The 21,806-nt window shown below is 44.3% G+C and overlaps 1 protein-coding gene across 1 annotated transcript in view; it reads right to left on the bottom strand.

Moving 5' to 3' along the window:
- The window catches only part of LOC101875134 (rab effector MyRIP), a 167,614-nt gene that overhangs the window by 37,517 nt on the left and 108,291 nt on the right, over window positions 1-21,806 (bottom strand). Inside the window, exons 4-8 of the mRNA XM_034068325.1 lie at window positions 7,357-7,493; window positions 5,574-5,654; window positions 4,969-5,066; window positions 4,557-4,637; window positions 3,347-3,496 (exon numbers count right to left, since the gene is read on the bottom strand). Coding sequence (XP_033924216.1) covers window positions 3,347-3,496; window positions 4,557-4,637; window positions 4,969-5,066; window positions 5,574-5,654; window positions 7,357-7,493 — 547 coding nt within the window. The remainder of the gene's footprint in view (window positions 1-3,346; window positions 3,497-4,556; window positions 4,638-4,968; window positions 5,067-5,573; window positions 5,655-7,356; window positions 7,494-21,806) is intronic.

Below are 21,806 nucleotides of genomic sequence, written 5' to 3'. Positions count from 1 at the left end.
GCCTCCCTCGTGTGAAATAGCTCTGCCCCTGCCTTGTAGGATAGGATTCCTCCTCCAAAAGGGTTTTTGTCCAAGACTGGTTTCAGACAAACCTACAGAGGCAGAGAGAACCTGCAGAGCCCCAGGGGTTTCCAAGGCAGTGCTGGACCTCAGGCATGCGGAGCCCTCCTTCTCTTCAGCACAAATCAAAGGAAACCATAAAGAACAAATAAACCACTGTCAGTGCACTGTGGATCTTATAATGAGCTTAACCTGTAAATTTCTGCTTCCTCTGAGGTGCACCATAACGTGTGTTTAATGAAATCCTCCTTTTCCCTATATCCCTAGCTGGTTTATGCACTATAAATTATGGATGAGCTGCTGTTTAGACATGCAATCTTTCAGCTGTAAAATAAAACCCACTAATACAGCACTTAGAACACACCAGGATGCCTGCATTCCACCAATGTCTGTATGAGTTACAACATGCCAAGTGGTTGTTTGCTCTCCCTGGCAGTGATCTATGGGGGTAAATGGACTGAGAGAGCAGAGAAGCATCCTCCTATTGCTCTAAGCTCCTCCTATCCCAACTTTGTACAGCTTGTGCTTATTGGTAATGAGGAACAGAAGGCTCCATCCATCTCTTTTTGTGGGATAGGGAACTAAAAAATTCAGCTTTGTATCACTATTTTTAGCATGGGCAAAGGGATCTCAAAGAGGGGAAGGAAAAGAGATTATTTATCATACCACAGAACTGCAGTTCAGCAATCAGTAATATACTGGGTGTGTGCATTCTTTCATATGAAGATGAACAGATTCTGCTCCATTCAAGCAGGTCTCACGCCGCTGGTCCCCTGGCTCTGTGCTGCTCCCAGTCACACAGCCCAAGTTCCCTGCATGCAGCATTTCCTACATGCTACAAAGAGGCAGTTTTAACTTAGTTAATGATGATTTCAAAGCAAGTGATTTTGGATGAGCAGGGAGGTAATGTGGGGCTTCCAGAGCCCACTGGAAACTTCTGGCTGATACGGATGAGCTGCACATAGAGATTAGAAGAAAAGCTGCCTGGCAGGTATAACCACACAGTTATAGCTGGGATTATTACAGCTCCCACTGTAACCAAATGCAATGTGGCAACAAACATGGGTTTCTAAAGGCCAGAGTTAAAGCATGCAACTGCCATAAGTAACTGCATGTTTACTATGTTAGAGAAACCAAACGTGTTATCTCCTACACGTAAGACAGATAGATTTCCAGTTCTAAATGATGAAATCCTACCTGCCTTAAGATCTGCTATCCTTACCTCCCTTTCCTCTGTACATCTATCTTTCCCTTCATCATGTTTCTTGTTCCCTTTCATTTAATCTACCCTGCTCCCTCTTGCTCAAAGTACTAATCTATTTGCCAGGTGTTGTGGCAAATGGTCAAATTCATTCTTGTTTCTTAACACAACTTGGGATGACAACTGAACCAAACAGTGAGAAATGTGGTGACAGACCCAATAAAGAGCTAGGAAAATCCTTATGAAGCACTGTACAACACATCTGTGTCTATAGTACTGACTGATGGCTGCAGGAGTTTTGAAGCTCTTTGTTGCAGCTTTTCTTCCCTTAGCACAACGTTCCTGCTAAGGCAGTATTTTGCACAATGACTGCTGTTTCTCAAACCAATGAGCCCTCTCTGGCAAAAAGAAAAGCACTGAAACTTGTTCCTTCAGAACAGAATGGTTTGGGTTGAATGGACCTTAAAGCTCATCCAGTTCCAACCCATGCTGTGGGCAGGGACACCTTTCACCAGAGCAGCTTGCTCCAAGCCCCATCCGACCTGGCCTCAAACACTGCCAGGGATGGGGCATTTACCACTGTTTTGGGCAACCTGTTCAAGTGTGTTGAGTTGGAGCTTATCTCTCCAAACGCAGAACAACAACTGGCTTCCAGTATAATAACTGAGGATCTGAGCAGTGTGTTCCCCCAGGTCCTGTCCTTACACTGCAGAAAGAAAACTCAGCTGAGTCACACAGAAAATCAACTCTCCCTCTTCTGAGTCTTAAGTTCCACAAGTAAATTGCCTAGGAGCTACAGAGCAAAGCACTTAAACATGCTCACCCTGACTTGGTAACAAGGATCAACTTGGTTACGGCAGCAGCTTAAAGACATTACTCCTTTGATCTGGAAATAGGTGGGGACAAGAATGTGAGACTGTATCTCAGCCATTCTTAGATGCTGGCATCAATCTATTTTCACTGCAGTGTACACTAGCAAACTTAGCTGGAAACTAAAGCACACATTCAGTTCTGGTGGTTCTGCTCAGTGGGGGAGAAGTGGATACTGGGAGCAGCAGCTTAAACCACTGTATCAAAGTGCACTGGAACTCATCTGTGCCTGTTCTCCCTCTCCTACTGTGAAGCAGCTTATCCAAGCCTATAGCTTATTTTCACTTCTTTTCCCTTGCTGTTCTTCTTAAAATGTTCCTAATGCAACTTGTCAGATGTTCTTCAGCTTTATAGCAGGAGCTAAAGGCATTGTGCTGAGAAGCAAGTGAAAGAAAGAGGAAACACTCTTTAGTGTAAGACATAAATAGTGTTCTACAGCTGGTTTTACTTTCTGTTGTTGATGGCTGTTTCCTTTAAGATGGCAAAGGAGAAAAAGAAGCATTACAGAAATCTAATATTGCACAAAAGAAAATATAACACTCAGCAAAAAAAACCCAAATAAAAGCTAAGTGAGCATAAAAACTGTTTGAAGGAAGAAACACCAAAGTATTGAGTGCTGTTAGCATTCAAATCAAGCAGTGAGATTGCTCGTATCACAATCATAGCCCTTCCCAACACACTTGCCAATACAACACAATGTCTGTGCTGTACTTCCATAGCCCATTACGTGCTAGAAAATAATGCAACTGAGCCACAATTTGTTTGGACACAGGTTTAATGCTTGTTCTCTGCAAGAACAAGGATGCTGAGGATGTCAGAGAGGGGCTCTTCATCAGGGACTGTAGTGATAGGACAAGGGGTGATGGGCTCAAAGTGAAACAGGGGAAGTTCAGGTTAGATCTAAGGCAGAAGCTGTTCCCTGTGAGGGTGCTGAGGCACTGGCACAGGGTGCCCAGAGAAGCTGTGGCTGCCCCATCCCTGGCAGTGTTCAAGGCCAGGTTGGACACAGGGGCTTGGAGCAACCTGGTCTGATGTGAGGTGTCCCTGCCCATGGCAGGGGTTGGAGCTGGGTGACCTCAAGGTCCTTTCCAACCCAAATCATTCCATGAGTCTCTGATTCAAAGCATCTAAGCACCATTGCAAGCAGTAAGTGTACTTGGCCATGAGTTTAATCTTGCACTCTTGTGCCGCAGAAAGCATCAATACATCACTCACCCATAACGTGTAGGACCCCCTGCGGCTCCCTGGGAAAGTCAGCATGCTCTGATCTGAGACAGCAACTGATGCCAGGCCACTGCTCCTGGATGGTGGCCATTCAAAGTCAGCTTCAGCCTGCTCAGCTTTGCTTTTCTGCTTCTTTATAATCTGTAAAGTAGGCAGGAAGGGAGAGGAGCATTTGAGTTTCCCTTTGCTTTTACTTCAGTCCATGCAAAGGTGTTTCTGGCACCTTGCATGCATTTCTTCTTATCTGAAGCCACACTACTTGTCAGCACATAAGCACTGATACAATAAAACACGATCAATGCCTGCAGAAACATCAGAGGTGAATTAAACGAAGGTGGAAACCTGTTCCTACAGTAACACTTTAAACATCAACAGCATCAAAGCGTCAGGTATTGCCTCAGACAAGAGTGTTTGCAGAGAAACACAAAGCACCAGATGTGAAGGGGATTTCAAAGGTTCTCATGACACCTATATGGGATTCTGCTGAAACTGAAGTGGTCCTGGGTGTTTAGGCACTATTTTTGCTTCTGTAAATCTACACTGCCTTAAGAGAGAGAGATCACACAAGCTGCCTGTCTCCCTACACTGACAGATTACATCCTGCCACACTTCATTTCTGCCACTTTACTGACTCCAGTCTAAAACACCTACAGAATATTGCTCTGTGGCACAGAATACCTTGTTAGGCAGCTTTTGACTGAAGTGGTAGCAATTCTAGCTTGGCTGAGATAGGCTCTGGACTATCAGACTTGATAAGCAGAATTGAGCTTCTAATATCCCTATTAAAAAAGAAAGCAGATCATTTTCCATTGAGCTGCTGCTGTTGTTCTGGTTTTTCCTTAAAGCCTAATAAACAAGAAATCCATCTTCTGATATGTGATCCATCCGTTGTTAAACACCACATCCCATACACAGGTGTGGCAATTGGCTTAGTTCGCATGGAGGGAGACCAGAACAGCAGAGTGGTTACTTTACTGACCATGGGAGCTCAGAGGAACTTTCTCCATGCTTGTCCCTCCTTGCTCCAAACTGTCCAGCCAAACTCAAGGGGTATTTGTTCCCACTAACCCCCATTTCTGTGCTGCATCAGTGCCAACTGCAGCTTCACAGGGAGAAGAATGAGCTTTCCAGAGAAAGCCACACAAATAGACACAGGACTCTGGCTATTAAACAAGCTAGGGAAAAAAGATGCATGCCATACCTTCTGCACGATGGTTGTGGCCAGCTCTTCTATGAGGTCCTCCTTGTGTTCCTGCAAGTAACAAGCCTCATTCTGCTTGTCCTGCATGAAAACGGTTATCTGTTGTTGCTAAAATCACAGAAAAACAGCTTTTCCACACAAATGGTACAGATCAGGAAATGGGTAAAATGCCCTTATTGGCATGGTGGAAAGAAATTACAGGTTCTTACATCGCATGTCACCTTTGAACTGCAACATGCATCTTGGGTACAAGATCATGAAACTCACACCCAACTCTTTAGATATGGCATGAGATAACCACTGCTTCTTTATGTTTGCTTTTGTATCTATTTGGTTTTGTACCACTACCCAAATTAAGAGAAACATAACTGTTGTATTCAAATTACTACATTTCATATGTGGTAAATGTTACCAGGCTGTCGCTGTAGGTCTCTGCCTTCGAAATAGCTTCTTCCACTGCTTCCTCTGCAACACGTAAGGCCACAGCAAGGGTATCCATCATGCTGTGTCCTAGGTGAAGAATCAGATACAAACACCATGTTCTTTACATATCCACATTATGCATGATGAGCTCCAAAATTCAGACTCATATTCTGGATAGACATTCAAATCTTAGGTTGTTCATGACAAAGTTCATTTCCTTAATCCATAATTCTGTATAGGATAACAAACACCGGAAGGCAGAGAAATTGGTCTCAATCTTTATGTTACTTCTGAGATGTAAATATGAAATACAAAAAACCCATGGGATTTTTATGTCCCTTCTTTTAGAATCCAGTAAAAGGGTTCAGAAGGAATCACAGCATAAAAATCTGTAAAGTTCCTACTAACACCAACAGAATAGATGAAAATGCCTGAGCATAGGAAAGGAAACAGGAGAGAAGCAACAAAACCTGAACACTGAGAATATCAAACTAGCATTGGTTATAATACCAAAACAAGGTATCACAGCTTGTTACATAAAGGCTTTTAAGCATTGTGCTGAATGCTTGAGGTGAAAGATACTGAGCAGCATACCTTCTGTCTGTCGGTAGAACGTAGAGTCGCTGCCACAAATGCTTCCTTCATTTTCAAAGCTGCCTTCAAGGAACCCTCCTTCTGCTCCAAAAGAAGACAGTACTGTGAATTGCTCTAAGAAATACCCTTGAACAGCTGAGGCATTAGGATTAGAATATAGAATTAGAATAGAATTAGGCCAGAATATTCACTCGAGATATGGTGGCACTGCACACAAAGAGGGATAGGCTGAAAATTCCTCCAACTTCTTGTATAAACCATGACTGCAGCAGCTTTTGGACAGACCAGGACTGCTTTTATATGGAAGAGCTCTCATTTTAGATGGAGAAAACTACTTGGACAGTGAAAAAGAGAGGAAGAAGCTACCAGGTATAAAACACAGCCGAAGTTAAGTACAGGGAGTTTGCCTTTAATATGACATTTGGGGTTGAAATAGATTCTACATTTTAAAGGGCAACGCTGTATAAATAAGCCAATCCCTAGACACATATACTAGTATTTATCTTCAAAGGGAACAAAAGGTTTACCTAACCCTCACACGGAGAGGAAAAGCAAGTTAGCAATGACATTTAGACTCAAAGGCCTTCCTTAGAAAGGTCTCACAGAGAGCGCACATGCCACTGCAACTCATCACTGCACTGTTCACACTTCCATTACCGGACAAACTCAGTGACACTATAGCTTAAGTACAGGCAACACATGATGTTAGCATTCCAAAGGATCCATCCTCACAGCTTTTAATTCCATGTGCCACAACTGCCCCCACTGGCACTGATTTCCTTGCCTTCAGACATACTTGGTCTCAACTGTTAAGGAATCCTCCCTAGGAAAATGGATTTGATATAGAGAAAGCAAAGAGACTAACAAATCAGAACTGGGTTGTGTCTCCCTAGAAGGCAAACTCCACTGTTCTAGCCCATTTCATATCTCCAGTTACTTTTATGGGCAAGACATTGTAACACTATAGTTAAGGGAGAACCGTGTCATGTCTCTTCATTTAAAAGGGTGACATCGATATTTAATCAGCATCTTTGAGCCACTGACAAACATCAGTACAAAAATAAGATGTGGCCAGTTTCAGACTCTTAAGCATGCAAAACTCTGAGGACAGTGTGAAGTTTTGGTCAACTTGGATACTGACTGTATCCCATTTAACCAAAACCTGCTTCAAACCCCATGGAAATGTGCTCTAAGGCCAAATGTTGGATGCAAAACTACTTTCTCACTCATGGACTGCTCAGCACTGTGATAAGTTCTGGAACACAGGCTAGCATATAATCTGCAATTTACTTCCCAGACTGAAGATAACAGTTCTTCTGTATCGGTGGCATAATTATGATTAAACATTCTTTGAATTCAGAAACAGATCTCCAGACACTTCACCTCTTTTTCTCTCTTCACTGAGGTACTTGATTTAAAGAAAAACCCTTAAAAAGATCTCTTTTGAATATATCTCAGATTTTCCACAGTCTCAGCTTGTGTGTTGAAGTAGGTAAACAGAGAGGGAATGGCTTTAACCTGCCAGAGGGGAGACTGAGATGAGCTCTTAGGCAGAAGCTGTTCCCTGTGAGGGTGCTGAGGCGCTGGCACAGGGTGCCCAGAGAAGCTGTGGCTGCCCCATCCCTGGCAGTGTTCAAGGCCAGGTTGGACACAGGGGCTTGGAGCAACCTGGTCTGGTGTGAGGTGTCCCAGCCCATGGTAGGGGTTGGAACTGGATGATCTTAAGGTCCTTTCCAACCCAAACCAGGCTGGGATTCTATGATTCTCTAGTAGGAAATCTCACCTATTACATCAGGACAACCTCCACTCTCCAGTCTGTGCTTCTTGTATAAGTTCTTCAGGACTTTGGCACTTCCAAAACACTTGAAGCGGCTTTTGACATTATTGTAGTACCAATCCAGAGACTGGGTCCTTAGGAGCCTAAACCAGAAAAGCAAATGACATCTTTGAAATGCTTCCATAACAAATAAACAGGAACAGTCACCATCCCTCTATGTTAAAAGGGATCTTTTAGGCTTCAAAGCATAACCATATACATTTTGAATACTTCTTCACTGTTTATACTTTCCAGGTATCTGTTACACTGAAGCAAGAGGAAAACAAAGAGGTCAATCATGAGCAAGTATCTGATTCATGTTACTCATGGTTTTATTTGGTTTGGCTGCTCTCAGAAGAGGTGCTCTCCCCTTTTACACTATAATCCCAATACTACAGCCTGGAACAACACCAACACCAACCACCAACAGGCCTTGGAACAACACACAGAGGTTTTAAACCCAGCCTTTATTTACCCCTATTTACAGATAAGGTCAGAACATTAACCCATGAATGCAGTGCAAAAAATAACATTCTCATAAGGATATATCCCTGTGTCTATGTGGGGAAACCAAGAGAGGAGACAAAGCATGATTAAAGGACCTCAAAGTGGAATGAGCAAAGAACAGTAGGTGGAAAACCTAATTTGGAGGGCAGGACTCACAAGTGCAGCTTGGTTTCTCACTTTCAATGTTTAGCATCATTTATGTTGATAACTTATCCTAATGGATTCATCTCCAGAGCTCCTATGCTTTAATAAAGCCAGGAGATACTCTCCAGGTCTGCATCCTTTTCCAAGTGGCAATGGATGGACAGAACCTGCACCATTCCCAGGCAACACTACCAAAAAGTCATCTATCTCATTGCACACACACTGCATGAATTAAGATAGGCAGTTAACAAATGCTGACCTGGCAACTTGGGAAACACAAAGGGATGGGACCCACTGCAAGGCTCTTTCCCCATGTTACCATGGTTTTATGGGGTCTGATCAGTACTGTTTCTGTAAAAACTGAAAACAAGCAGCACTGACCTCTCTATGAGGGGAGAGTGCTTTGCAATAACACAGCTTTGTATCTGTAATGACATTTTCCACATGTAAACTTTGGAAGAGTCAAAAGGAAAAGAGATTATGCATCAATGAAAGAAGAGATTTGTCTCTGTACTAGTTAATCTGGTGTAAACACCAGGATCAGTATTTCTCTCTTAGTTTCCTCATTGCTGCAGGATTAACACTTTGTGAGTAATCGAATCATCTCATGCTTCTCTCCTGTGTGTTGGAGAGCTACCAACACCTCCAAATCTGTGCTTTGGTCCAGCAGATTACAATGCCCCCTCTCTAAAGCTTTTGAGCCTCTAACAGTGTGCAAGGCCCCTCTGTGAAGTGGGAGTTCACACTTCAAGCTGGATGCATTCTGAAGAAGCAGAAATGGTTGTAGCATCTTCTTTCTCTGTGCCATAAAAGACTGCTATGTCTTTATTGCTAAACAGTCCTAACTGCTAAGGGCATTATATATGTTATATCATATTGCAGTGCAGCTGAGTTGCATTTTGACGTGCTTTTGGCAGAGTGGAATACTGTGATTTTATGATTCTGCCTTACTCCAGAGTGTGCAAGGAGGCAAACACTTGTGGATTAATAACAATAACACCTGAATGGGTATTACTGCTGGGCTGCACCCTCAGAGCATGAGCAGCAGTCAAGGGAGGGGATTCTCCCCCTCTGCTGTGCTCTGGTGAGAACCCCTCCTGCAGCCTGGTGTTCCATCCAGCCTCAGGTCCATTGCTGCTGTACAATTCCTGGACCTTTTTCCTTTTGTGGATGTGACTGTTCTTTAAGTTAAGTAATGACAACTTAAAAAGCCAAACAATCCCAGCTCTGAAATACAGGACTATCCATCCACAGCTCAGGACCACTGCTCTGTGGAAGACTCCAAAATGCAACACACAACCATTGGGAGCCAGGAGCAGAGGCATAAGGGCTGAACTATGGCACAGCTGGGACACTCATGGCCAGGACCTCTCCAAAGCAGACCTGCTTTGCCATGCTGCTGGGCTGGAGGCAGAGACATGCAGCAGTTAAGTGCTAACCATGATGTGTCCCCCCCAGATAGGTGATGATTGCCACAGGATGACCTCCTTGAAGCCCCCACATCACCCTCTTGCTGCACTGGTGCCATGTTTTGCATCACTGGTTGGGAAACTCCAGCTAATCCATGTGATGCTGTCTCAGGCACTGCCACAGGACCCCGACACAGGCTCTCTCCCTGTCCTGGCCTCACATACAAGGCTCAAGGCTCTTATTTCCTAATGGAGAGAAGAGGCCTCAGCCTCGTGCCCATAGAAACAGATGAGATTTAGCCTATCACTTATTTACTAGTTTCAGAGTAAAACTGCTTTAAACTCAGCATCCTGAAATACCCTTTCTCTGCCAGTAGCAATATTTGCCTTTTCCCTTGGGCTAATGTTTTAGAGCTTGTAACATACTGCTTGTAAACTGCTGAATTAAAGCATTTCAGTTCCTTTCAGTCCCAGGGAAATCAAATGTAATTCCAGCTCAAGAATGTAACTTCACCTTCATTCCGTTTGGGATGAACCATTACTACAGCACACAAACACCACACACATGAATATCCTACCGAGGCTCAGATTCCTGAATATCAGACTTTGTATGTACACATCTATTGAGAAAGTTCAGCCACAAGCAGAACAAAGCAGTTCTCCCTCACACTGAAACCATGACTTGGCTGCACCAGCAAGAAATGAACCTGACCTGGTAATTGCACTGCAGCCTATGCTCATTATTCAGAGCTCAACCAAAAGGATGGTGCTATGTAAGGCATTTCCTAAAAACACACATCCTCTCGACCATTTACTGCCCCAATTTGGGCTTTTAAACTTCTGCCTTAGATCTAACCTGAACTTCCCTGTTTCACTTTGAACCCATCACCCCTTGTCCTATCACTACAGTCCCTGATGAAGAGCCCCTCTCCAGCATCCTTGTAGCCCCTTCAGACACTGGAAGCTGCTCTGAGGTCTCCACACAGCTTCTCTTCTCCAGGCTGAACAGCCCCAATGTTCTTAGCCTGTCTCCATACAGGAGGTGCTGCAGCCCCTGAGCATCCTCGTGGCCTCCTCTGGACTTGCTCCAACAGCTCCATGTCCTTCTTATATCAGGGACCACCAGTACATGAGGTGTATCACTGTAGTGATAGGACTAGGGGTAATGGGTTCAAACTGAAATAGGGGAAGTTCAGATTGGATCTAAGAACAAGAGGAAAGGCTTTAACCTGAGAGGGCAGAGACTGAGATGAGCTCTTAGGCAGAAGCTGTTCCCTGTGAGGGTGCTGAGGCGCTGGCACAGGGTGCCCAGAGAAGCTGTGGCTGCCCCATCCCTGGCAGTGTTCAAGGCCAGGTTGGACACAGGGGCTTGGAGCAACCTGGTCTGGTGTGAGGTGTCCCTGCCCATGGCAGAGGGTTGGAACTGGATGATCTTAAGGTCCTTTCTATGATTCTATACCACTTTCAGCTGAGATTTATACCCTTTTGCCACTTATACCCACCCATGTTGCCATCTAACAACAGATTTTCACTTACCCAGCCCCATGTGCATGCAGCTCCATCACTACATCCCCCTTCCTTTTTGGCAGTAGTCTGCACACTTAACTTACTTTTCCTATGAAGCTATTTGAGTCTTCTCTGCATCTTAGTCTTCCAATTACATTTCCTTAGAATTAAAGAGTTCCTTTCACAGTCTTATTGCAACAAGTCACATCCCTTTCAGGACTTCTGCAAAGGATAAGGCTGGATGTAGGTCAGGTTCAGTGCTTTTTGCACCTCCTCCTGGGTTAATCTTGCTGTTTACAAATGGTCAGGCTAAAACCATCTGTTTTAACTTGGGCACAGAGCCATCGTTCTGGTTTGTGAACGAAGGCTGTGAGGGTGAGTTTGGGAGGGACCATTTTCAGGTCTGTTCCCCAGAAGATAAGTGTTCTGCACTGAAACAACACTGGTATGATTGTAGTTATGGTTTGATCCTCTGGCAGGAAAACACACGTAAGAGTACAACATGTCAGCATTTAACTGAGCTATTTTGCCTTCTGTCTTTCCTGTGAAGCTGAATGTCAGGAACCCCTGGCTCACAAATGAATGTGTAACTGGCATATTAATCTGACCTGCTGCCTTCAGGAAACCTATTGTGTTTTAGGGTAACTGAAGTGAAAACAGAGATTTGTAGCAGTTATAAAAGTACTTTTTAATAAAGAAGAGGGGTTTCAAACTGTAATTTCATTGACTCTAAACACTAGGGGTGAAATCCTGACTGTGGAGAGTTACCAGCAGTTAAACAACAGCTTAAGAAGGGGCAGGACCTCCCTTCAGACATCTACCAGCAGTAAAAGATGTCAGAAGCCGTATCCAATACAGCTCCTGACGGTATCTCAGCAAGAGCTAACAAACTTTGGCCACAACAACATGTTCAGGAGGATGTTTGCCATGTCTTACAGCCATTAGTGAACATTCTTCCTTCAGCTCTGCTTTGTAAAGTGAGCATCGGCTGACGGATGCTTATTTATTCAGTGCTGACTTCTGAACCTCCAAGTTCAGAAGGCTGCATTGCAGGGGAGCTTGCAGAGAGCTTGCAGTACAAGCTTACTGCTGCTTTCAAGCCACCCTGGCAGAGCCTTAGGCTGTGAAAGAAATGGGATCATTTCGGTGTTCCCTTGTCCCCACACGATGAGCAATACCAAGATCACTGCCAGCAGACATACAGCTTTTCCTGACTGCCAATGCTGCAGAGCTCCCAAACCATCCACTGGTGGCTTCCTATCCTAACACTTAAAGGGTTTCTTAACATTTAAGCTGAATCCTCCCTGTTTCTATTGAAACAAGACAGTTGAAGTTGTTTGCTCTTTTCTCCCTTCTTTTTCTCTGTTTCAGCACAGATCATTCTCACTGGTTTGGGTTTTTTTCCTGGGACAAGGAAAAAAAGACCCAAGTGTCCTATACTGTTATTTAAATACAAATCCCAGAACTGGTAATTCAAGGCTTTACCAGTACTCCTTCAAGAAGGCTAAATGTAACTGTCAGGATACAACAGTGCAGTGCAGACCCTATGAATGAGGTCCCACTGAGAGCACCATGGATGTCACTATGATACTGAATCTGGGCTATGCAATGCTGCAAGTCACACATCACTGCATCCCAGACTGGTTTGGGTTGGAAGGGACCTTAAAGCTCATCCAGTTCCAACCCCTGCCATGGGCAGGGACACCTCACATCAGACCAGCTTGCTCCAAGCCCCTGTGTCCAACCTGGCCTTGAGCACTGCCAGGGATGGGGCATTCACCACTTCCTATCAAAGTCTTCCCATAGAAACCTCCAACTCTTTAAAAAGGAAGTTCCTGTTGAACTAAGCCCAGGGTATTTTCACTCCACCTTTTCTTTAGCCTCACAGCTGCATGGATGCCACTTGCAGATATGAGGTTTTAAGTGCACCTCCACACTAGCTGGTAGATATACCAACAGGCTAAAATGTTGCTTTCATGGGAGAAATTCCAGCACACAACTGTTAACACCTCCTTCCCAACCAGCAAAGAACTCTTCCACATAATCCAACCATGAAGCCTGTCATTCACAAGAAGCCTTGTGGTCATATCCGTTCCACTTCCACCCCACAGGCCCAAAACAGCCCATCTCTCTTTATCTTACTGCTTTCATCTCTATGTTGGCACGTAACAAGCCCCAGATGTTACTGAGACCACTGTGGATCGTTCAGTGGCCAAAAGCAGTCTGTGGTCCTCATCACCAATGGTGTATTGGGGCCCAAGAGCTTCTTTTCTCAGCCCTTCTAGGTTTTGCATTCAATGGCTGGCAATCAGTGCCGCACCACACTGGATTTTCCTCTTAAGCCTTCCATGAAGCTCTTCCATTGCTGATGAACAGGACCTGTCAGCCCAGGTGGAAAGGAAGTAATAAGCAGCTATTGAGTATTTGAAACCAAATCAAAATGAATCCACATCCAAACACATCTCTAAAAGCTGCAACAGTTTGGTATTGTCAAAATGAAACATTCCACGTGTTCACTGCCAAGTGCTTTTTATGAGGGTAGTTTAGATTACGGGCTGCATTCATGACATTTGTATATGATCTACAGGATTTATGCTATGACATAAAAAGCATAAATATACCAATAATAATATTGCTACTGAAACAAATCTTTCTCCCTTAAAGTAATGGAAATATTTCACTTTGTCTGAATCCCTTTCCCCCTTCCCGAATCCCTTTTCATTTCATGTAAAACCTTTGATATCCCCTCTCTTATTTCAATTTGCAGTAAAATACATTTTCAGTGTCTCAGTATATTCAAACAACAGAAATTCCATCTCCTGGTCGTTCAGTGCTAAATGGTTTTGCAGGCAAATCCTAAGAACTGATTGCCACTGCAGCATTAGTGAATAGATGGCACTCACATCCACCACCATCCTGAAGCAAAGTACAAATACACAGGAATCAAAGCAAATTATTACGCAGAGAAGTTGTCATTTACTGTCACAGCTGTTTCTATTTGCTACCACACATCAATGTAATTCCTGCATCTTATTTCCAATAGAAGACAGGCAAAAAGAACAAATATCCACCCTGACAGTACCTCAACATGAGCACATTCCGCTGCTTTTCTTAAGACACAACAACAGCAAGAGATACTCCTAAATTCTCTTTGGAGAGGCGTTCATTCCCTGCTGAGCTATTACTCCCAATGCACCCTTTGCCGAAGGGAAGGAAAAGTCACACAGAAACCTTGTGGAAAGCAACTTCAGGATGCAGAGAGCAACATCAGAACGCTCTCGGGAGCGTTTGGTCCCTAAACTTTGTGCTCATGTGAAGGAAACACAAGTATTTACAGTCAAAATACAACCGAACGTAAACGGCTACAAACAAATGCACCCTTCAACTATGAGAAACGCTCCCCATGGTGCCAGCAGATATCAAATGAACCCACACAACATCAAGCCGCTTTGAGTAATTGTTCTAATTACCTAAGTGAAGGCTTTGCTTTCTGCAAACTTCATCTTTAATCCACAGCTTCTTGAAAAGCAGCTGAACACCACAAAGAAGGTCCATAAAGCATAAAGAACATCACAAGGCAGATACGAACTCTGCTCCATCAAAGATACCCGAGGATAAACCATGCAAATTAAGTCTGTAATCCTGATTAGAAAATACACAGAGCTTTAACACAGAGCTCCAGCACACCAAAAAGACAACAATCCTCTGCTTTGAAGGCTGTTTCTGTTCTTCTCTGGGGAGAAAGCTGTGAACAAAGAGCTGTGAAACGCCAGCAAGGATGAGCAGATTCATCACCACGTACAGCCAGGGAGAACGTTGGGCTCATTTCAGGGTTATTTAAAACAGAAAGGGGGAAGAAAAATGATTCCAAAACCTTACAACTTCACTGGGGAGTGAAGAGATGTGATTTCAGTTCCTCTTTGGCAGTGGTGAAGCTTGCCCTGCAAAACCCAGCTTCTGAAGGAGGCTTTCTTCTGGCAGCTGTGCACATAGGCTGAGACACCACATCCTTGTAGCTTTGCCATCCCACAGCCACAGAACAGCTTAAAACCCACGTTGTCTGTTCAGTGCCATGTTATCCAGCAGGAGCAAGACACCTTCAGATCCATGTTGAGGCAGGTCCCTAGCTGGGAAGCATAAGGAACATATTTCCTTGCTGCCCATCTACCCACTGGGGTAGGAAGAAGGAGTGAGAGGGAGTGATGCTGCACTCTCCATATAATAAACCTACCCATTTGTGCTTTACATGTTTATCCAGCAGTTCAAGCAAGGAGATTACCTTGAATTACAGTGGAAAATGGGGAATTTATATATAAATATCCAGCAGGCCAGCCCCAGAAGGTGGGCTCAGGCAACCAGCACACCTCAGCTGCTCTTTTGAGCATGGACCAAGGAAGGGCAAATGAGGACTGAGCGAGGGGATGTGATGCTACACAATGCTGCTTTCTACAGCTGTGCGCAAGTGAGCATCCTGAGCATCCTGAGCTCTGAAGTTCCTTACCATTCTATTGCTGCCTTTGCAGAAAATGAGCCTCCTGTATGTTGTGCTCCTTATCCATGGAGCTCTCTTTGATGCAGCCTTTAAAACACGCAGGGCATGGGTCTTTTCCCTTCTTATTTTGTCAAGCCACTTCCTCAGCACTGCATGTAGAGTGGTGGGGTTTTCCCTGTTGCCCAGGAAATACCTTTAGTTGGCAGCTTTACTGTGCAAGCTGCCCAGCAGCTGGACAAAAGCTAAATTCCAGATTATGGTTGAAAACCATCAGAAATATTCCAAAGCCTTTATAAATTATACAAATGAGACCTTAATCCCAGCCGGCCTCACTAGCGGGGGCTCCACATCTGGGCACACACACAGATGTACTGCTTGTGGGGATTTTCAGCTATTTGAATGATGAAAAATACAACCCCCTCACCCTCCTTCTATTTTTGTTAATACTTGGATCACAATAATACACCCCACACAGTGCTGCAGGCACAGATTAGCCAGGCTGTCAGGGAAATACAGTTGTGATGGATGCACCATCCCTGCAGACATTTCAGGCCAGGCTGGATGTGGTTCTGAGCAACCTGATCTGGTTGAAGATGTCCCTGCTCATTGATGGGGTTGGACTGGATGAGCTTTGAAAGGTCCCTTCCAACCCAAGCTGTTCTATGGTTCTATGATTCTAAACCCAGCCCTGCTCAGAGCTCTTGGGTAAAACTGATTTGCTGTCCAGAGCTGGATTCACTTCTCTAACAAACAGAAAGCTTCAAAGCCCAGCAATCCGCCTGTCTTGTCCAGGGCAAGCTACTTTCATCTGCACGACAAGGGGTATCCTTATAGGGCCACCCAGTCGTGGTAAGATGTGTGGTATCAGTAAGTTAGATCAACAGCAGTCAAGGGAATGGAAGGAACTAGAAGAAACACCATATGAACAGAAAGGGTGAAACCAGGAAGAGCTGCAAAGCTATCGGGTCATGTACATGGTGATGACAGTGTGCAGTGGGTCCTGGAGTCCCTTCCCACTGTGGGCAGTGAGTGGAGTGCAAACATCACAGCCCTCCTCAGATACAGCCGCAATGCTCATCTGAGAAGAGCCCCTCCTTCACTAAGAGGAGAAACACACACCAAGAATGTTCTAGTTCCCATTAAACTGAGATGAAAATAGGGCAGTCAAAGGATCCTAGAATCCCAGACTGGTTTGGGTTGGAAAAGACCAGTCCCAAGCCCCTGCCATGCGTTGTGGATAAACCTCACGCTGTCCTGGCCCCTTCTTCTTGCCATTCTTTCTTCTCAACTCTTCATTTCCTTTCAGAAGACATGAAGACACGTTTGGAGAATGCTGGGGTCACAGGCAGAAGGCAGCGCATCAGTGGATGTGCTGCTTCATTAACGTATTGACCCTCTTCCAGGAGGTCAGTCTACAACAAATCACTAGTGCTTGTCCAGCAGACCAAGTGATACGAAAGAGCCTATTACCTCTGAAGCTAAAACATTACCACACAGCCTCTGCAGTCCTGTGTTTGATCTGTTACAACAGCAGTGTAGGTGCAAAAGAAACGTCTATTACCTACAGATCCACAGGGAAATAATTGGGTGGCCGTTATTAAGGATGGTGCTATGGATAGAGCAAATACATTTTCAACCCAAATAAGTTCAAAACTGTTTTGGACCCCTAAAAACCATTGAAAGAATCAGATAATTGAGACATAGATTAGTCTCCAAGAAGATGGAGTAGTCTATATGGAGTCAGATGGATACATTAAATCTGGTACTTGTGTAATGGGAAGTGGAATGATAAAAACAATTATCTCTTCCAGACGTGAAACAAAAGTATGTATACCGGCTACTCAAGGGTATTTACCCTCAACTGTTCTGCTAGTTATGGTAGAATCCTATTGTATCATATGATTCTGTGATTCTATGAGTCTAACTATTCTTTTAGTTATGATGAAGAAACTACTCCTCATCTTCTTCAGAACTGTTTTGAACAGAAGTAGAGACCCCAGGGGTAGGAACACCAGGGAAGAAGGAAAACCAGACAAAAAATCAGGGAAAACAAGAATTACTTGAGTTTCAAGATGGGAAAAAAACCCACTTTCTTCTTTCCCAGCCCCCAAAGGTAAGAGGTTGTACCAATATAAAGCACTATATATATACAATATATATTATAAATATTATATATGATAAAGTATCTACAAGCACTTACACTCACATTTGAATCATGAATCATGAATAATGACAGGTCAATGCTACTGCCTGAAAAATATTTGGGATTTATACATTTAGTCCATCTACAATATTGCTTAAATAAGACAACCTGAGATGCTAATATCAAGTACTCTGCAAGCTGCAACAATGGGATTATTTATTGGATACCCCTCAACCAAAACCACAGGTAGTAAAAAGACATCTTCCAGAGAAAGACCAGAAACAGACTTAAAACCAAGAACTTATTTCATTAACAGTAACAGCAGTATCCTATAGCTTGGAACTAACTCCCAAATCCTGTGACACAGGTGATGATTCAACTCCCAGCTTCTTAAGGGACAAAGTGCCATAATCCTATAGTAGGTGAAGCAGCTAAGAAAACTATTTTACATATATCCTATTTCATGCTTCATTTTCCTATGGATTATTGCTACTCTTTATGATCAGTAAGTACATACCAGACATCACAGTTATTTAAAACTTACTAGCTCATTGACAATAATACTATTATCCTAAAGCAATTAAAATCTTTCAAAGGCAGCTGATTGAAATCTCAACAAGTAAATAACAGAAATGGTCAAATACCCTTTACATCCATTTTACAGGTGAAATACTGAGGCAGCCAAAGACTATTCCAGTGGCTTTGGAAATCTTGCATGTTGAGGAAGGAAATCAGGTATCTTGACTATAAAAGCCTGTGGTTTTGACTCAAGTTGATCCTTTTTGCCTTGCATTAAACGTTTGCCTTAAAGCCCTGTTTTCATATCTGCAATTTGCTCAAATTAAGTATTTTAGATTAAACACTTGTGTGGAAGAGAAAAGGGAATCCACCCTCTCAATATCTTAACTCATGGAGAACTGAGCGAGATCAAAGGGTCGAATAAGGCACTGTGACAAAGCATGCAATCCTCTTCCAAATCCACTAGACCAGCAGCACATGTGAGCCTGGAAACAGCCTGTAGCCAAGGATTTTGCAGATTGGTTCAGTAAGATATACAGCAAGACTTATAAATGGCTGTACACAATGATGACAGTTGCACGTCTTGAAAAGCGCTATCTGCATTAAGCCTATTTAGTCCTGCTTCTACTACAACAGCTAGGCTGCTTGGCTCGGAAATGGATCAAAGGAATAAGATATTCCCATTTTACAGCCAATGAGCCTCAAACACTTCTCATGTCTCAGTCAACTCCCACTATATAAACCCCTTTGTGCAAGCCTGCACTCCCTGGGGGGCAAACACTGGCTTTATTCCCGGATTTAGGATGACACAGAAACCTATGTGCCCCTACCTAGAGATAGGACAAGGGGTGATGGGTTCAAACTGAAACAGGGGAAGTTCAGGTGAGATCTAAGGCAGAAGCTGTTCCCTGTGAGGGTGCTGAGGCGCTGGCACAGGGTGCCCAGAGAAGCTGTGGCTGCCCCATCCCTGGCAGTGTTCAAGGCCAGGTTGGACACAGGGGCTTGGAGCAACCTGGTCTGGTGTGAGGTGTCCCTGCCCATAGGAATTGCTGCCTCCCCTGATACCAACCTCAGGTTAAGTGTTGCCTGTGAATCCACTTGTAGCATGTTATTTTGGGTTAAAGCTTTCATAACTGTCTTCAATCCTATTAGAAAATGATACATGCACAAACTGCTGTATATCCTTGACAGGTGGATGCACCCACCACTGTACCAGTAAAAACATACTTGGGCAATCGACATTAGGGTTCTGATTGAGCCTTCATAATAATATGTAAAGCCACTGTAAGCGACTGGTCAATATGTGGGGATATGAAGATAGCAAGTGATGGCACAGATACTGTCACATGCAGACCTGGGGTAAAAAGTTGGACTTGATCATCTTAAAGGTCTTCCCCACCCTTGTTGATTCTATGACTCTGCCAGGCCATACAGTACAGAAAGGTTTTGGGATATCTACCTCCACTCTAAACAGTCTTTTTCAGACACCCATAAGCATACTGTAAGGCACAGGCCAGAGATCAAACACAGTATAACACATGCAGCACCACAGGTCTACATATGCTGCTTTGGAGCTACAGAAGTCTTGCATTCAAGAGCCCTCTGCTTGCCAAGCCAATCATTATCTTAACACTTCAGCTGGGTTATGTCCATATTACCACCATGTAGGGTCTGCTCTCACTGGTTACTTAGCACAGCAATGAAACTTAATCAGTAGACAACAACATTTCTTCATGGAGAAGCTCATTTTATTACTCTAACCTGACAGCACAGGAGCAATACGTTGCTGCCTTTGGAACTGAGTCACTTCAGTAGGAGGACAGGGATGATGAACACTGAAAGCTCTTTTCAATATTAAGTCTTCAAACACATGAGAGCCCAGTTTGCATGGATGCCAGCCACTCCTTGTGGCAGGCTGTAGGATGTCTTGTATTCCACAGCCAATTGGCTGACTCCCATTAGCAATTTGGGAATAGAGTAAGAAGAAAAGAGAAACTCAGAATGGAGTGCACACTGCCCTGCTATAGTGGGACACACAGTCTGCCACTATGATTGTTTTAATGTAGGTGAGCATACACTGAATTCAGGTGTTCTTCAAAACCAGACATGGCTGTGAGTAGTGAGATGGGATGTGATAGGACAGGATAGGATAGGTTGGAAAAGACCCTTAAGATCACTGAGTCCAACCATTAACCAACACTGTGAAGTCCACCACTAAACCATATTGGGTTGGAAGGGACTTTAAAGCTCATCCGGTTCCAACCCTCTGGCACAGGCAGGGACACCTTCCAATAGACCAGGGTGTTCAAAGCCCCATCCAACCATGTCCCCAGGTACCACATCTACAGGTCTTTTCAATACCCACAGGGATGGTGACTCTATCACTTAACTGGGCAACATCTTCCAAGGCTTGACAACCCTTTCTGCGGAAGGAATTGTGCCTCAGCTCCATCTAAACCTGCCCTGGGGCAGCTTGAGGCCGTTTCCTCTTGTCGTGTCCCTTGTTCCTTGGGAGCAGAGACCGACCCCACCTCACTCCATCCTCCTGTCAGGCACTTGTAGGGAGCCATCAGGTCCCCCCTGAGCCTTCTCTTCTCCATCTGAACCCCCCAGGTCCCTCAGCCGTTCCCCATCTCTCTTGTGCTCCAGGCCCTGCACCAGCTCCATTGCCCTTCTCTGGCCCCGCTCCAGCCCCTCAAGGTCTCTCTTGCAGTGAGGGGCCCAGAACTGAACACAGGATCCGAGGTGCAGCCTCACCAGTGCCCAGCACAGGGGCACAATCCCTGCCCTGGCCCTGCTGCCGCACTGGTGCTGATACAGGCCAGGATGCTGGGGGCTTCTTGGCTGCCTGGGCACAAGCTGCTCATGTTCAGCTCCATCAACCAGCACCCCCAGGGCCTTTTCCACTGGGCATCTTTGGTGAGAATTGCCATTGATATGTCACAAACAGCCATGAGAGCGCTCACACAGCACTCATGAGCACATTAAAACCCACAGAGAATACACAAGTAATAGAAAGTTTAATTATAGTCTTTGTAGTAACATTTCAAATTTGCATTTTGAAAACATTGTGCATTCCTAGCAAGAGATGACATTTGAATTTGAAACACTAACTCAGGACAGTTAGCCACTAATATCTGGCTACTCAGTCATTTGTATGTCTTTCAGGAAGAAAGAGTTCCCAATGAGCATGGTATTTATATCAAAACATTAAAATGTACATGATAAAAGAATGATTAGATACAGAATGGTCAAAAATCTTAATTAAAGGAGTGATACTATCACTGTGTGCAAGGTTTCTCTCTCATCTACAAGGATGCTGGAGAGGGGCTCTTCATCAGGGACTGTAGTGACAGGACAAGGGGTGATGGGTTCAAACTGAAACAGGGGAAGTTCAGGTTAGATCTAAGGCAGAAGCTGTTCCCTGTGAGGGTGCTGAGGCGCTGGCACAGGGTGCCCAGAGAAGCTGTGGCTGCCCCATCCCTGGCAGTGTTCAAGGCCAGGTTGGACACAGGGGCTTGGAGCAACCTGGCCTGGTGTGAGGTGTCCCTGCCCATGGCAGGGGTGGGAACTGGGTGATGTTAAGCTCCTTTCTAACCCAAACCAGTCTGGGATGCTGTGATTCTCCTGAATTTTCCCTTTACCCTCTCCTTATAGTTCTGTTCAGCCAAGAGTCTCACTGGCACTTGGTAGCACT

The sequence above is a fragment of the Melopsittacus undulatus genome, chromosome 1, assembly GCF_012275295.1.
Source record: "Melopsittacus undulatus isolate bMelUnd1 chromosome 1, bMelUnd1.mat.Z, whole genome shotgun sequence".
Lineage (NCBI taxonomy): Eukaryota > Metazoa > Chordata > Aves > Psittaciformes > Psittaculidae > Melopsittacus > Melopsittacus undulatus.
The sequence above is the reverse complement of the archived record's forward strand: the minus strand, read 5'-3'. Positions and strand labels throughout refer to the sequence as shown.